The sequence below is a fragment of the Notechis scutatus genome, chromosome 2 (genome assembly GCF_049901735.1).
Source record: "Notechis scutatus isolate UNSWTSFEM ecotype Mainland chromosome 2, rNotScu1.2, whole genome shotgun sequence".
Taxonomy (NCBI): domain Eukaryota; kingdom Metazoa; phylum Chordata; class Lepidosauria; order Squamata; family Elapidae; genus Notechis; species Notechis scutatus.
In genome coordinates, this window is record NC_142010.1 from 153,656,290 (window position 1) to 153,672,742 (window position 16,453).

The window sequence follows — 16,453 nt, forward strand, 5'->3', positions numbered from 1 at the left end:
AAGCTGGCAGGAGGTAGCAAAGGCGGTACCCCATGATGTTGCACTTAATGATGTAGCAGGATTTGCTTAACAATAGCAACCTCGAATTGCTAGAACTGCCATCATTAAGCAGTATGTTCACATGGTATCACACTTTACCACCATATCTCTATGCCCTCACTGGAGACTTGGTACCCTAAGTACTCCAACTATGCACAGTGAAATTCGCATTTTGACAGCTTGACGTATAGGTTTGCTGCTGTAAGTTTGTCCAGTACCTGGCGGACTAGGGGTATATAGTTAATGTCAATTCATAAAACATTTCTATGGCCATTTTAGAGTTGCCAACAGAAAGGGAGGGATGAAAGGGGTTTGAAAGAGCAGTGTAGCAGTTTGGAAATCAAAAGTGCATTCCATACATAGTTTTTCAGAAACTGTAACTAGGTGCACAAAAAGCTTACTGGAGAACATGATTGATGACTCTTGACTATGGATGTGTCTCATTGGAGAATATGAATTATGATACAGCCAGCAGGTGAGGGAAAACCAGGGTCAAGGATGACAGTGAATTATGTGTTTCAGAGCTGGCTACACCCAGGCAGTGCCAACATGTTGACTCCCAAATAATTCCTGTTTAGTTTTAGAAGTTTGGCTTGAGACTCATGATTTAATTGGGGTAACTGCCCGAATCCTGACACTCAGGTAGTGTTAAGACTAAGCCCATAGTGAAATCCTGTTGAATCCAATTCTTTGTTTACACCTAATAGACAGACTAATGCAGTCTGCATCCAGGATAATCAGGCAGTGAGTTTTACTGTTGGACAAGTTTCCAATTTATAATCTCAGTTATCTAACTCAATGTTTTCTGTGAAAGCAATTTTGTTGTGAATTTTTTGTACATTGTACAAAATGAGTATATAATATAATCTACTATTCCTAAGGTTTACATCTAAGCATAGGTCAATAGGCACATGAGGAGTCTTTCTCCTCAGCCCGCCTTTCTATCTGTTATTATTATTGCAATTTATCATACAATCAGACAGATGTTTAGATTGGATGTAAGTTGTTCCAAGTACAATAAAGCTGTCTTTTGCAACTGACTGATGGAGGATTTATCAATGCCAGTGGTGTTCAAGTGATGCTCCAGTTGGTTTCGGATTTCACCTAAAGAGCTTTCTTTTGCCAGTCACTTTATTTCTATTTACAAGTCTTTGAATTTTGTGATTTTCTCCAGTTCTTTCTTCTGCTGTTGTCAGGTACTGCCACATCCACTATCAGACTAATATTGATGATTTGTCACAGTCAGTCAGATGTTTGGACTTGATTTGGCATTTTTATCTCATGTTTTGCAAATGTTGTACCTGCACCTTGAATTCCATATCTTGAACGGAGTAGGAGATTACACTTTAGAATTATCGTATGTTCTTGGAAAAAAGACAAATCTGAAAAAGGAGCAAATCTGACTGAAGTCTATAAGGATAAAAAATGTTTATGCTTATAACTTCATTTTACAAAGGAAAATTCAACAGCAAATCTATGTAAATAAATAAATTAAATAAACCTAAAGGACAATTCTTCGAAATAAAGGACATATAATCACTGTTATCATATCAGATTATATTTGTGTTTGCTTCACCTTCTAATCTTTATTGCCTTTCAGCAGCCATGAAAATAAAGAGGGATCCATGATGTTCTTGGTCCCTTGATAGGAAGGCAGAAACATTTTAGAAGACTGAAAGGATCATTACACAAATCTAGCTCCTACTGGCAGATGCAAAGATAGTTCAGGACATTTTGATGCCTTATGCAGAAAGACAGTATTGAATATCCATTAAAATTAATATGAGTTGTAAAAGAGCATAGTGGTATGGCTTGTGGGGAGGGGGAGGCTCTTCCGTGGTTTTTGCTGTTTCAATTGTGGCTTGATCAGGATTTTCAGACCCTTCTATGTTCCTTAAATGTCTGTAATGGCACAAAATAGAACTAATAATGGTTTGCCATCACAGAGAGCTATAATCTAACCATATGCGCTGGATCTGCAGCAAACTATGATTGTGGCTCACTAGCTTGCAATTCAGTGTAGGGCATAATCATAGTGAATGCATCCCAACCCTTCCTCTGAGGCAGCTTACTCAGTTTGTCTCAAGACAGGGTCCACTTTAAGAGTCAATGGAACAAGTAAAGGTGCACGTGTTTAACAAAGTAATTATACTTCTATATTCTAACTTAAAAGGGAATGTTATATTTATGGCACAAGGTAGAGTGACATAATTCTTTCTTCTCGCTCTTCTCATATCTAAAAACAAGGATGGCATAAAAACAAACTTGAGGCCAAGCACTTTGTCTAAGCATGCCATCAACCCTTGCAACTGTCTGTCAGTCTCTTGGCAAACAGACACTCTGGGCTAGCTGCCAGCGGCATTCTTCCTCTCCTGCAATGCCAAACCTGCAAGGCTACACATAAAGAGTATTTCTAGAGAGGAAGTTCACTACATTCCAGGCTGCCTGATATTTCTGGACAGGCCATAGTCAATTCTTTCTTGAAGTTAGGCTCCTGAGGTCAGCTCTGCTGCAATTTGATTGGGTGGATATTACATTTCGATATTGAGCTCAGCAAGAATTATTCCCCAAGTTGTAGGTAGGATTTCATAGAGTCAGTACGTGGGGAGGGAAAAGAGAATACTTTCCCGCAGCGTCACAAATGGGGAAATGATTTTCTCCTGCATCCACACATCTTTTTTAAAAGGGGCTCATCAGAAACGCAGCACTCCTCCGATGTCCTGTGTGACGTTTCACACAGACGGAAAACATTTCTTCCATTTTCGAGCGCAAGTAGTAAAAAGTATGGATCCCACTCAAGCACCCTGAAAAGGCTGCTTTCTTCAGTCACATTCTAAGGTTGTAGCGACGTCAGAAAAAGATTCTCGGGCTGTACGACACCTAATTCACACTGCTCGTCCATTCGCCCTCCCTCCGCGAAGGTTCAGAGACCCACGAGGCCACGGCTCACACAAACATTAATGCGGGATTCTAGAGGGTTCAGAGCACCGGCTGGCTCAAGAAAGCAGAGGGCAGAAACTGGCGAGTATCACGTGAAGAGAAACTGCCCAACTGTAACTGATGTTCTAGCACGCCCACAGGCCTGGCAATGGAGCAATTGCTTTTACGCATGGGGTGACTGAGGCAAACCCCACTCCTCGCCAATTTCCCCAGCCTCTGAGCTCACTTCCTCTTGCAGGCGGAGCGCCGGCCAGCCGGGATAAAAAAGAGCAAAGCGTGCTTTAGAGCATCTGGATATTAGGAGCTTCATCATGGCCAGCAGCTACGTTAAGCCGAAGGAAAAAACGCTGCAAAACCTACGAGATATTGCTAATCGCCTTCGGATTCACTCTATTCGGGCAACTTGCGCTTCGAACTCCGGGTAATCGAAGAGAAGGGATGCATTTAGTCTCTTTTCTGATGGAGCTTGTGATATTCCCACCATTGGCCTGCGCCGGGGATTGTATTCTCCCACCCTTATATCTAAATGTGATAATGGGAACGTTTCCTGGTACATTATATTGCTCTCTGGGTTCGCTGGCGGGGAGGGGGCGATGAAGTTGTTTTTTTAATTGGGTTCCAGTCTCAGAAGGGCTAACTAGCAGCTTCCATCAATTGAAATGATGAAGCCAAGAAATGTTATTAATTAGTTTGCAGAGATCCATTAATTTGAATAGCTCTTTTCTAGGTTGGTTGATAGCTTTACTTGAAGTTTATGAGCTACCCTCTCATTAAACTGGTCTTCCTCAGTCTATGGGTGAATGTTGTGAGGCCTATCAGTGTAGAGTTTTTATTGCCTCTGGTGAACATAGAAGTCACAGGGGTTATGCTCTGAATTGTAAATTCAACTCTTAATAGCAATTTTGTATCTCTCTGTGGGTAGCTCCTATTGAATTTTTGTCTCTCTGCCTTTTGACCTTGCAGACACCCAACATCATGTTGCAGTGCTGCAGAGATCATGTCTGTGCTGTTCTTTCATACCATGCACTACAGGCCAAATGAACCAGGCCACCCCAGCAATGACCGCTTTGTACTCTCTAAGGTGAGAGGAGTGTGAAGAGTATGGAGGAGGTGGTCTTGGGAGGATGGGACTGGATTATAATGCTCAAGTAAGGCCACGGCTTATTTCTTCCTAGCTAAGAGTTCGACTCAGTTCTTTCTGCAGCACCACATCCCAGAGTAATCTTCTTAAAAATGAGAGAGATTACTATTTCATGATTGTGATGGCTACTTTGTTTGCCCTTTGCAGGGCCATGCTGCACCTATACTTTATGCTGCATGGGCAGAAGTAGGTTTTATCAAGGAACCTGAGCTGCTAAATTTGAGGAAAATAGACTCTGATCTGGAAGGTCACCCAACTCCTGTAAGTACTTTTCTAAAACTAGTGCTGGGAATTTTGGGGAGCTTTGGAAAAAAATAAGTTGACCTAACCAGTCAAAATACATACACACATACAAATATATATATATATATAGATATATATATATATATATATATATATATATATATATATATATAGATATAATATAGATATATATATATATAGATATAGATATATAGATATATAGATATATATATATATATAGATATATGATATAGATATAGATATAGATATAGATATATATAGATATATAGATAGATAGATAGATAGAGATAGAGAGATAGATTGATAGATAGATATATAGATAGATAGATAGATAGATGATAGATAGATAGATAGATATAGATAGATATAGATAGATAGATATAGATAGATAGATAGATAGATAGATAAAACTTAGATGGTGTAATTCGTTTTAGAAATTAGTTGTGCAAGATCAGCTTTTTAGGATGTAACAATAGTACTGTTCCTTCTTTCATGAAGACATCTGGATCACTGATACAGAAGCTTAGCCCATAAAAGTGGCTTTGTTCTACTGTGCAAATTCATATTAAACATATGTATAACAAAACTGGGATTTTATGATAGAATTACAAACTGGAATATGTTTTGTTGGGATACAAAGGTACTAAAATAAGGTGTGTTTATATATTTATATTGGAAAAGATAGAGGACAAAGGACTAACTTCATAAAGACTGTTTTTCAATGAAACACTCAAGAGATTGTGTTGGTATTTATTCCATTTGTAAAACTATTTCTTTTTGCTTAACAGAGACTTCCTTTTGTGGATGTGGCCACTGGTTCCTTGGGGCAGGGTCTGGGAGCTGCCTGTGGAATGGCCTATACAGGGAAATACTTTGATAAAACAAGGTGGGAAATCTGGCAAAAGTCTACAAAATGAAACCTGTTGCTTCTTTCAAAAGAAAAGTTTCTTGCCTCTTTTTTGTTTTTTGTTTTGTTTCCTCTACTGCAAAGTCCAGTGGATCAGAGAATGGCAAAGAATGTATAGTGAAAGAAACTTACACTACACACACACTTGTTGAGACTCTTGTGTCTTGCTGTCTTCTAGTTACCGAATTTACTGCCTACTGGGTGATGGTGAATTCTCTGAGGGATCAGTATGGGAAGCTCTACAATTTGGGTCTCATTATCAATTGGATAATCTAGTGGCCATTATTGATGTGAACCGTCTGGGACAAAGTGAAGCAGCACCACTGGGTCATGATACAGATGTTTATCACAAGCGCTGTGAAGCCTTTGGGTAAGCATTGCTGGCTGTTTTTGTCCTAATTCTGGTAGGAAGCCTGCTGCTTTTTGCCCCAACCTTTTCCTTTTCTGCTAGATGGAATACCTATGTTGTGGATGGTCATGATATGGAGGAACTATGCCAAGCTTTGTGGCAAGCAAGTCAACAGAAGGGGAAGCCCACCATGATTGTGGCCAAGACTTTCAAAGGACGGGGAATCCCAGGTGAAAGTAGTCTCTGAATCTTGAGGATGGGAAAAGGTAACAAGTCCTTGAATGTCACTTCCTAATGTTCTCTGTTTTAGATGTGGAGAATGCTGACAATTGGCATGGAAAGCCCATTCCAAAAGACAAAGTGGAATCTGTTATCTCTACCATTCAGAGTCAAATCCAGACTAGTGATGTTTGTACTATCCAGCCACCTGCTCAAGATGTGCCACCAGTCAATACTGTGGATATCAAAATGCCTTCTTTACCTACCTATAATATAGGAGAAAAGGTACTGCACGGGCTAAGCAGATTTTTTTTTTCAATATTTGCAAATACTCTATTCTACTGTCCTTTTGTGCCATGCATCTTTTTTCAGAAGGTCTCTTTGACATGGATCTGATGCAGGGCACTGACAAATTCCAGATTTAATTTTTTCCCCTTCCTATATCCATAAGAATGGACTAAAGGAGTAATGTTCTGTTCACTTTATTTATTGCTGACATATTCATTACATGCATCTTCAGTGTACTTTGGACATTGAGGTGAAATGGACTTTTTCTGTCACATTCCATCTTCCTAACCTACCTCCTTTGAGGTACTTTCCTTTTGTCCTCAAATCCAGTTTGATAGTACCCCTTATCCCACAGAGAAACTCTGCAAATGATCCAGAATAGCATGTGAATTAAATAAGCTTTATGCAAGACAATAAAGCCTCTTAAATAAGACTAAAAGGCAAATTAGTATATTAATTTGGAAAATGATAGCATGTCTTAGATCAGGATTTGCATTCATTTTTGGAAAAGGGACTACACTAATCGGGCACGCACACAAAGATAGTTGGAATAAAATAGATGGGTTCTGGACAAAAATGGGCTTTAATTAAGTAAAAGTACTATATTATTTTCCATGTTTGCAATAATTCCCTGCTTTAATGTAAAGTTTAAAAGGGTTAGTGCAGGGGATTCTAGAGGCATACCCAAAGTATTTGAGGACTGCATGAAACTCTGAGCCTCAATTTAGACAATTTAGAAATACTGTATAAATTTTAATGCAAATTTTAATATCTCCTAGTATAAGAATTTAATATAAAATGCCTGTATTCTAATATCAATCCTCCACTGCTTTTCATGCAGTGACTTCTTGGAAGTTTTTCCTAGCTAAAATAAATGGAGTTTTTCCCTACTTGTGTCTAGGCGTATGATGAGTGAAGATGCTTATAGAAATGTAATATTTATCAAATGCACTTAAGATCATCCTTTTGACTTGGTAGTAAATTAAATGACCTGCAATGAGATTTTCTTTTTTTGTCAGGTGGCTACCCGCAAAGCCTATGGTTTAGCCCTGGTAAAACTGGGAAACACTAACAAGCATGTGGTTGTTTTGGATGGTGACACTAAAAACTCCACTTTTGCTGAGCTTTTCAAACAGGCCCATCCAGAACGCTATATAGAATGTTACATTGCTGAGCAGAACATGGTGAGTCTGAAGACATGAAATGGATTGGTGCATCTTGTGGCATGACCCATTCCAATGACATATTTGTGTGTGTGTATGTGCTGTAGGTGAGTGTCGCTGTGGGCTGTGCTGCTAGGAACCGCACCATTGCATTTGCCAGCACCTTTGCTGCCTTTTTCACTCGAGCATTTGACCATATCCGGATGGCTGCTATCTCCCAATCAAACATTAAACTTTGTGGGTCACACAGTGGGGTTTCTATAGGTATGTGCTGCCTGATATCTAAACCCCTTTATTTGAATTACTATAATTTGACTTAAAGCTTCTTGTTTTCTCCAGCAGGATGAGGACCATTACATATTGTTTTAATTCCTGTTTATCATTACAGCAATCCTATACTATATATAACTTGACCCAAAGTCATCCAGTAAGTTTCTTGATTAAATGGGAATTTGAACATAAATCTTTATAGTCTTCTTGATTATGATGACCATGCTGGCACTTTCCTGTTTATTTACATAGCCTGCAGTTGATTGAGATATTTAAAAATAGAACATTGTTATTAACTGAGGATCAAGAGTATGATATAGCAAGGAATCTTGACTTTTCCCCAGTTCATTTGGTTTTTCTTCCTTTTAGTGATCTTGAACATATTTGGGAATCAGCTGCTTGGGCAGAATGCTAAGTTCTGAAAGAATGTTGCCTTTAGTAGTCCAAATACAACATGCTAATCGGGTGGGATGCTACTGGTTCTGCCCGTCTCTATAGAACCGGTAGCTCTGAAGAGCAGCAGACACAGAACCAGTTCTGTGTTTGCTGCTGTTTGGCCCACCCGCCTCCCTGGGCTCTTACCTGTCCTTTATTTCCTGCTTTTTAAACCTCAGCTGCTTTGCGCGGCACAGCTGAGGTTGAAAAATCAGGAAAAAAGAGGCTTTTCAAATGCTGCGCACTTGTGCACAGCTTAAGGATTTTTACATGCGCACACAGCACACATCAGGTATGCATGCGCGCAAAGCACACATGCACGCGCAAAACATAGTCACCGAACTGGTAGTAACACCAGTTGAATCCCACCTGATGCTAATCCTAGGAAAAATCTACTTTTATATTTATGCTAGCTGCACACCAGAAGTGAAGACTGATTATTATTAATAATACAATTTAATGGTAATAGTTAAGCTTTAATGAAAGCAGAAATTGTTTAGATGGAGTGCTTGCAGAGTGTTTTGGGATTTCTGCTTCATTCTCTTTGCTGTTCGCCTACTTAGACAACCAAATGCCTGAACTCAGCTAGCTCTACCTGAGAGAGAGATTTTGATTTGTAAATATTGTGATTGGCCTTCTGTAGTTTTCATAAAAGACTGAATCAAGCAATTGTATGCTAAATCTCAGTGGCCTAATATTGGGAGATATGGTTGGGGTATTCATACTCTCAAATGTACGGTATTTGTTTGAATGCATTCTTTTCTGTGACATGGCAAGCAATTTATTCAACTGCTTCTTCATCACAGGAGAAGATGGGCCCTCTCAGATGGCTTTGGAAGATCTAGCCATGTTCAGAACTATTCCAGGTTGTACTGTGTTTTACCCAAGTGATGCAGTCTCCACTGAGTATGCTGTTTCTTTGGCAGCAAACACCAAGGTATGTGGATAAAGGATATTGGTCTTGGCCTGTCAGGATTGAGGTATTATCATTAAATTAGGGAAATAAATTGTGGTGTGCTAGAGTAAGAAGTCACAATTTGCAACAAAGCTGCTTGCTTGCAGAATTTTCTTTTACCCTGGCCCTCATTTTCTTGCAGGCTATTTTATTTATTTATTTCCAGCTGTTTTACACCATTTGAAAACAAATCTAAGCATTTTACAAAAGTTAAATTCATAATACATCAAGCTAACAGCAGAAACGTATTTCCTTCAACAAATACATCCATAGAAAACAAAAGCTGTAATAATTGTAAAACCATAATAAGCATTAACTATATATACAGTATTATAGATACATACTTCACAGAATCTTTTAAATGACCAGAATTTCTCAAACTGATTAAGGCTGTAGCAACTTTCCCAAATCAATGTAGCTTCTTACTGGTTGGCATCCTTATGTTTTTGTCAAATTTATTTTTTATTTGAGATAATTAACGTATATATTTTGTGAATAGTTCTTCAGGGTATTCTGTGTTTTTCCAGTGTGGTATTTTTCATTCTTTACTTGAATTATATGTCTTCTGTGACAGCACTGCCCTAAAAAGTGGTTAAGATGCTTTGCATAAATCTAGCATGTTCTATATTGCTGTGCTTTTTAGATAAAATTTTAATACAATTATTTAAAACCATTCTGTGTTATATAATGTTTAATTTTGGTAAGATCTCTTTTTCTTCTTCTAAGTATTCATATTCTTCTTCCATATTGTTCCTTAGGGAATATGCTTCATTCGTACTAGTCGTCCAGAAACTCCTATCCTGTATTCTCAGGAAGAAAAGTTTGAGATTGGCCATGCCAAGGTAAAGGATTTGAAAGACATGATTTCTGGTTCTATTTCAGTTTTCAAAGATCCAAAGAAAGAACTCTAGTATTAGACAGTTTGGCCTATAATGATAGTCAAACGTTAAGTGTTCCCTTGAATGGTGCCCTATACCATGAACTGAAATGTGCCGAGTAAAAATTATGGCATCCAAATATTTTTTTTCCAAGCAGGTAGTTTAGCTTCAGATAAAACATGAAACACAGTCTTAAATTATTTATAAATGCATGAAATAAGGGAGATTATATACAGAAGAGTGGTCCTATTTCTAAAGCTAAACCTTTAATATAGACCATCCTTGCCTGCCTGCCCAATCAAAAGAGAATATACAAGTTATTGCATCGAGTACTGTAGTCTACCATTAGATGGCAGAAGACTATTCTGACAACAATTTTTACTCATCCTAGCATCTATATGGTCTTTCAACAAATAAGTGAGTTGACTTCCTGTTTTTCCTAGCTGTAGAGATAAGTACCTGAAATTTGGATTATTTAGTTCAAACAAAGCAAAATTAAAGAGACTGTATCCAGATAGCAACTGTTTAAAGGAAGGCGGTTTAGTTGTCAGGTGGAAAAAGAAAGTTGATTTTTCAATATTTTCCATTGTTATTACAATTATTTTATCATCTTGGTGACTTGGAAGTGTCATTCATTTTGTGCATTGTATAGGAAATTTGTAGTTGAACATGGATTGGATGATAGATGAAGTCTAACCATTAAGGTCAAGTTATTCTCTATATGCAGTATACTTATAATTATTTAGAATTTGGTTTTGAGAAAACAATTTCTTCTGGGATTGGATAATAGTCCTTCTTAGGGGTTTCAATGTATCGCTGCAGTAGAAATAGACAAACCACCTACTTAGTGGATCGGTTGTGAACCATCAGGCCTCTTTAAGTATCCTTTAATGATATGATGGAGAATTCTTGGTAATGGTGCTTGCAAGCAAGCACATTAGGGAACAATGTCAACACTGCAGTTCTGCCTATTCTGGTATTTTCTGGTATTTTCTTCATACTTGCTTAGATTACATCAATTCTCATATCTAAAATACTTCTGCTTCCCTTATTCTGAAAGTTTGGCATGTTTGTGGGGTAGGCATCTTCTAAAAATGCTTATGTCTATTGGTTATTTTTTATAGGTAGTCCGTATAAATGATGCTGACAGAGTAGTTGTTATTGGAGCAGGTGTCACACTTCATGAAGCCCTTTCAGCTGCTGATGAACTAGCCAAACAAGGTATTGGACACTGGAGCCTTGGAGATTATAAATCCGATTATATGTCGACTTGATCAGCAATTTTAATAGAATTCTTTCTTTCATTCTTCTCATTAGTATTTTGCCTTTTTCTAGGAATCTATATCAGGGTAATTGATCCATTTACAATCAAACCTTTGGATGCTGATACCATCATTTCCAATGCCAGAGCCACTGGGGGGCATATCATTACAGTTGAGGATCATTACAAAGAAGTTAAGTAGTTAACTAAAAACATTTTTTTCAGACATTCTTGGGAGAAGTTGGATATGGCTAAAGATGCACTTGCCCAGATCCCCTATTTTAGTAACTTTTCTTTTTACAAACTAGTTTTGCTTCTGCAATTTCCAACATTGATTATATGTTGATGCTACCACTTTTTCATGTGCTGCTCAATAGTTTAGAAACACCTATTGCTGTGCCTTGTAGAGAAAAAATTATACATTGGGAGTACAACCTAATATGGACTATGAATGATTGCCTGATGGCCATTCAGTTTCTGTTAAAACAAGTGTGGCAGCCTGTTTATATATGTGGGCTACCTGTGATGCTAGTTGGTGGTCAGAGGCCATATATCCTTTTCCTCATGTTGAGATCCCCAGTGCAATATGTTTCCCTGAATCTCTCCAAATAGCTGGTCAACAGGCTCTCACAAACGTGATACCACACTTTTCAGCTTTAGCAGTATATTTCTGTCATATCATAAACATTAGAGGGCTACAATCAGACAGCGATTCAGCAGCCTGCTGATCAGCCATTTGTCATATGCCTGAAGTGCCATTAAATACAAGAGCTCGCACCACACATTCTTTCTGCCCGCCAAATGATGAGCAAAATGTCAAAAGTGAGACAGTAATTGGCAGGGCTGCCAAGATGATTATTAAGTGCTGGAACAAGACTAATATGGCCCCCCTCGCCTACACATTAAGTTAATATGGCCATGAGGGTCAACCTTCCCCCTCTCCACCACCCTGTGGATTTCACATTACTTCCTGCATGTAACTCCTAACCAACTGAGAGGCTCGTTAAAAAGGGAGCGAGCTACCAGGGCAGTGAAGCAGATCAGGAAGTGAGGGGGGTGAGGACGAAGTATGGAGAAGCAGCGTTGGGAGTCCGTGCAGCCCACAAGTTTTTGTTTTTTTTTTTCAACTGGGAGAAGAATGATTCACTCTAGTCTATATGAAAGAAAAGTGATGCTTCCCTCACCCCCCCCTCACCCCCCACCCTGGTTTATCCTCCTGTGTTTTAAAGCCATCTCTTGCCAGTTACCCTTTGGCACAGCTGGTGCACACAGATCCTCTGACTAAGCTAACAGTGGCGCTTCCTTCCTTTTGGCGTGAAGGATTTTGAGAGGATGAGAAGTGGAAGTTCATTCTTCAAGAACTGGGGAGAAGGGGAGAAAGAGAGAGGTGGAGGTGGGGGTGGGGCGATCATTGCTGCCGCTGCTGTGCCGAAAGGACACACCTTCCTTCCTTGCTGTTTGCCCTCTGATAAGTTGATCCAGCTTTGGAGTGTTTTGCTGTGAGCCACTACCACCACCCACCCCACCCCACCCCGCCTGAGTGCATCCAGGTTGACACACCGTCCTGCTGTTTTGTTTTTTTAAAAAAAATTGGTTTTGTAAAAAAAATTTAAATTTCCCTTTCATGGGCCCCCTTTGAGCTCAATGGGCCCCAGAACAATGTACCGGATGAACCCCCTCTCCTCAGGCCTGGTAATCAGAATGGGATAACTTGCCGCGGGACAATTCAACATGGGAGAACTCAAGAGAGGGACAAATAGAAGTGCAGCTCATCCCAGCCTTGAGGACTACTAACTTGAGAAGGGTTAAACCTAAAGGCCTGCTGCAATTCACTTGTGCCTCTCTTGAGTTATCCTGCATTGAATTGTTCCGTGGCAAGTCAACCCAAGAAAGATGGCTGGGGCAAGTTGGCCACAGTGAGTTGTCCTGGACCTGATTGTAGTATATATCATTATAAATAATACTTGTAGATATACTGGAGCCTTTTGGATTTTAGAAAGGCTGTAATTTTTTTCCTTGTGATTTAATATGAGACTTTTTAACATATGAACCCTATTATTTGAACCCTATTAAGTCAAGTTGGGTTTAATTAATTGGAATTTTTGCTGCTTAAGTTTATACCTTTTTCCTATAAAAAGCACATTCTCAACTGAGTTATACAAGAAGCTACTGTATTTGTGTGCTTTTATTTGTTCATAATCAGAATGCAAGGCATTCTGTAAAAGAGCTTCTATACAGTGGAAAGCAAAATAGATGCTTTTCTTTGAACTCTCAGCACCAAACAAGAAAATAAGCACATCTTTAAACTTCCTAAGTTTTAATGTTTCTTACAGTCCCTGTTTCTCTTTCTGAATGAGAAAGACAAAAGGTAGATGTTTGACTGCTGCTAAAATATGCAAACCTGTTTATTGACGAGTTTCATTAATAAAGGGAAGTGCATACGTAACTTTGAGTTACATACAAAGTACATGTACTTTGTAACTCAAACTTTCATATGAAGCTGTTGAAGGGAGCAGATTTCACCAAACACGTTCTGAGTGAAAATCTCCATTTATGTCCATCCCTTTTCTTTCTCTCTAGGTGGTATTGGTGAAGCTGTGGCTGCAGCTGTCTCCGGAGAACCTGGTATTTTAGTCCAAAGTCTAGCTGTGTCAGGTGTGCCTCGGAGTGGAAAACCTGCTGAGCTCTTAGATCTCTTTGGGATCAGTGCAAAACACATAATAACAGCTGTGAAGAGCACCTTTGCCAATTGATTTGACAGGAATGAAGGAAAGAAGGGTTATGAAATTATGAAAATGGATTCTGAAGAGCAGGGGGACAACTGTTTGGTTCTTTAAGTAGCCAACCAAAAGTAACCACTTATGATCCCCAAACATGCATTTTTAACTTTTAATTTGACAATTGCAGTTAATATTAATTTCATGGGTTTTTGACAGGATTCTGAGTGCAAATAAGCTTAAAATTGTTTTGTAATAGAGTTCTCATCCCATCAGTATGTCATTCCTTCTAATTTTTATCTGTAATTGCACATTAATTGGATCTGACTTCCACATGGACCAATAACGCTCATCTTATTGGAGTTTATTATTACCTTTTCTTGTGCTTGATTCCTAACCTACTTGACTCTCTCCTCTTCAGCCTGACATTCCAAAATTGAGCTGGGTAGATTTTCTATGAGCTATTTCCTGCCTGAAAGAGTTAATGCATAATTAGTTTTTATTGAACAAAAATGCAAGAATGGGAATGTAATCATCTAAATTTTTCAAATGTATATTACTAATGGTACTGGCTTAAGATTTCTGATGTAATTATTAAGTATGGAATGGTTCTAAGGAGATGCAGGCTTAAGTCCAGCTTCCTCTACAGCAGCGTGCAGTGGTTTGGGTCCATTCATACTCTCAAAAAACCTACCTCACAAGTTGTGGGGGAAAATGGAAACAGGAAGCTGTTTATATGCTGCTATGAGTTCCTGAAGGAAAGGAGGATATTACTTAACAAATAAGTAGACTTAAATGTGACCAAGATAATGTTTCTGTATTACATGTGCTTTTACTGCCATCAAGCAAATCAATAAACTCACTTGTGTATTCATATTGGAAATACTTGTGTGGAGTATACTTGTGTAAAATGTGTGAAACAGTGTGCAATAGTCTTTAAGACTATTAACATTTTACATGCAAAATTATTTTTTTATTTTTTCCTTCTCCCTAATAGGAGCCTCATATTTCAGCCCAGCTTTCTAAAACTTTTAGAATTTGTTCTAAAAGTATACATTGTTTCCATATGACTTCCTCAAATGGGAGCAGCAAAGAAATGATGCAAACTCTTCTAACAAGTTAAGAAGCCATGTTCTTAACATGGTTACTGCTATTAATGGACTAGCAGCTAGAACTCTTCAGTTAAATACAGTGTACTGAATAAAAATAGCTCATGGTATTTACATGAATCAATTTTCTGGGTCAGAAAATACTGGGCCCTCCCAAACTGAATTATAAGCTAACCATGTAGTTTGGGAATACAAAGCTAAATTGTGGTTGTATAGACATTTGTGATGCAATCTCTGTACCTTGAAAGGGCAGAAATCGTTAACAAATTTTGCATTATAAAAACACATCAACTACAAATTATACAAGTGGAGTCATGCCTGATTATTATGGATCATAAAAATGCATATAACGTAAACCTGGTTTTCTAGGCCCTGTTTTCTTTTGTATACTATATGTATAGTATTAATGCTGTCACTATTAAAGGTCATAATGCTCTTAAAGAGGTTAAAACTACTGGAGAGCTACTACGTGATATTGAGTGCTACATATTTAATACTTCTGGCTTGATGCAAATCTGTTAGGATAAAATGCTGGGTAGTTTGTGGTTTTATATGTTGTGCTAATTCATTCACTAGCTTACACCATGCAAAGTCAAGCAATTAGACTTGTAAACAATTGTTCTGTTGCAAGTACACGCTCTCAAAGCATACACTTGCTGTGATGTATTCTAATTTTTTTATATTTGCAAGCGGGCAATTAATATTTCCTTTCTCCCGAAGTATCCAATTTGTGAAAACTAAGTAAAGATATGCTTAATTTGAAGAGTAAGGGAAAGTTCAAGTGTGCTAACTTGTTTCACAAGATACCACTAGGAATGTGTAATATATTGTCCTTAATCCTTTGTACTGTACATGCTTTTTGGTGTTTTAAGGTTCTCTACTTAGAAGAATTTGTATGAAAAAGAACATTAGTTAATTCCATGAAAAGGCATACAAGATCAAAAACTGGAAATTTCAATTAACATTCCAAATTTGTTCTTTGATCCCACACAAGTTTACAGAAAGTAAGGATGTATCAATTCCTTGAAGTTAGGCTCCTGAGGTCAGCTCTGCTCTGGAAAACTTTAAAATGCCTATAAAACACACTATAACCGGTTTACTTCAATGAGGCTCCTTCTCTCCCTAGGAAGAAAGTCATCTCCATTCCCTCACCTCGCTCAACTTTTGCAGGACAGAAGCACAAATGCGCTTTCTCTAAAACCTGTTGCAGAAGTTAGTCTGTGAAAGATAGAGTCTCATTGGATAAACGAAACTGTCAGTCATTCGACGTTATTGCCTTAGTCCGCGAACCGTTAGAGAAAAAAAAAACCGAGGCAAGGAGAGAGGTGGGATAACAGTTTTTCCAACCGATAACTGAAAGGTGAGACCTATTGGTGGAACGCTTTAAGAGTTCAGCCAATCAGAAAGCAAGAGGGGCGGGATTTCAGGCTCTGTAATGATTTCTTAACCTATCAGAGGAGAAAACGGTCATTCTGTTAAAAAAAAAAAAATCCTGCCCAGTTAGAGCTGCTCCGAGTG

General features: G+C 38.4%; 1 protein-coding gene across 1 annotated transcript; it reads left to right on the forward strand.

Annotated features, from left to right (window-relative positions):
- The first annotated feature begins 3,020 nt into the window (after positions 1 to 3,020).
- TKTL1 (transketolase like 1) lies at positions 3,021 to 13,993 on the forward strand. The gene is made up of 14 exons (XM_087956886.1): positions 3,021 to 3,400; positions 3,943 to 4,060; positions 4,268 to 4,381; positions 5,173 to 5,270; positions 5,470 to 5,661; positions 5,743 to 5,870; positions 5,951 to 6,144; positions 7,167 to 7,331; positions 7,418 to 7,574; positions 8,822 to 8,952; positions 9,729 to 9,812; positions 10,973 to 11,069; positions 11,184 to 11,301; positions 13,688 to 13,993. The coding sequence occupies exons 1-14, from the start codon at positions 3,291 to 3,293 to the stop codon at positions 13,860 to 13,862; spliced, it is 1,881 nt and encodes a 626-aa protein (XP_087813012.1). The 5' UTR covers positions 3,021 to 3,290; the 3' UTR covers positions 13,863 to 13,993.
- The last annotated feature ends 2,460 nt before the right edge of the window (positions 13,994 to 16,453 follow it).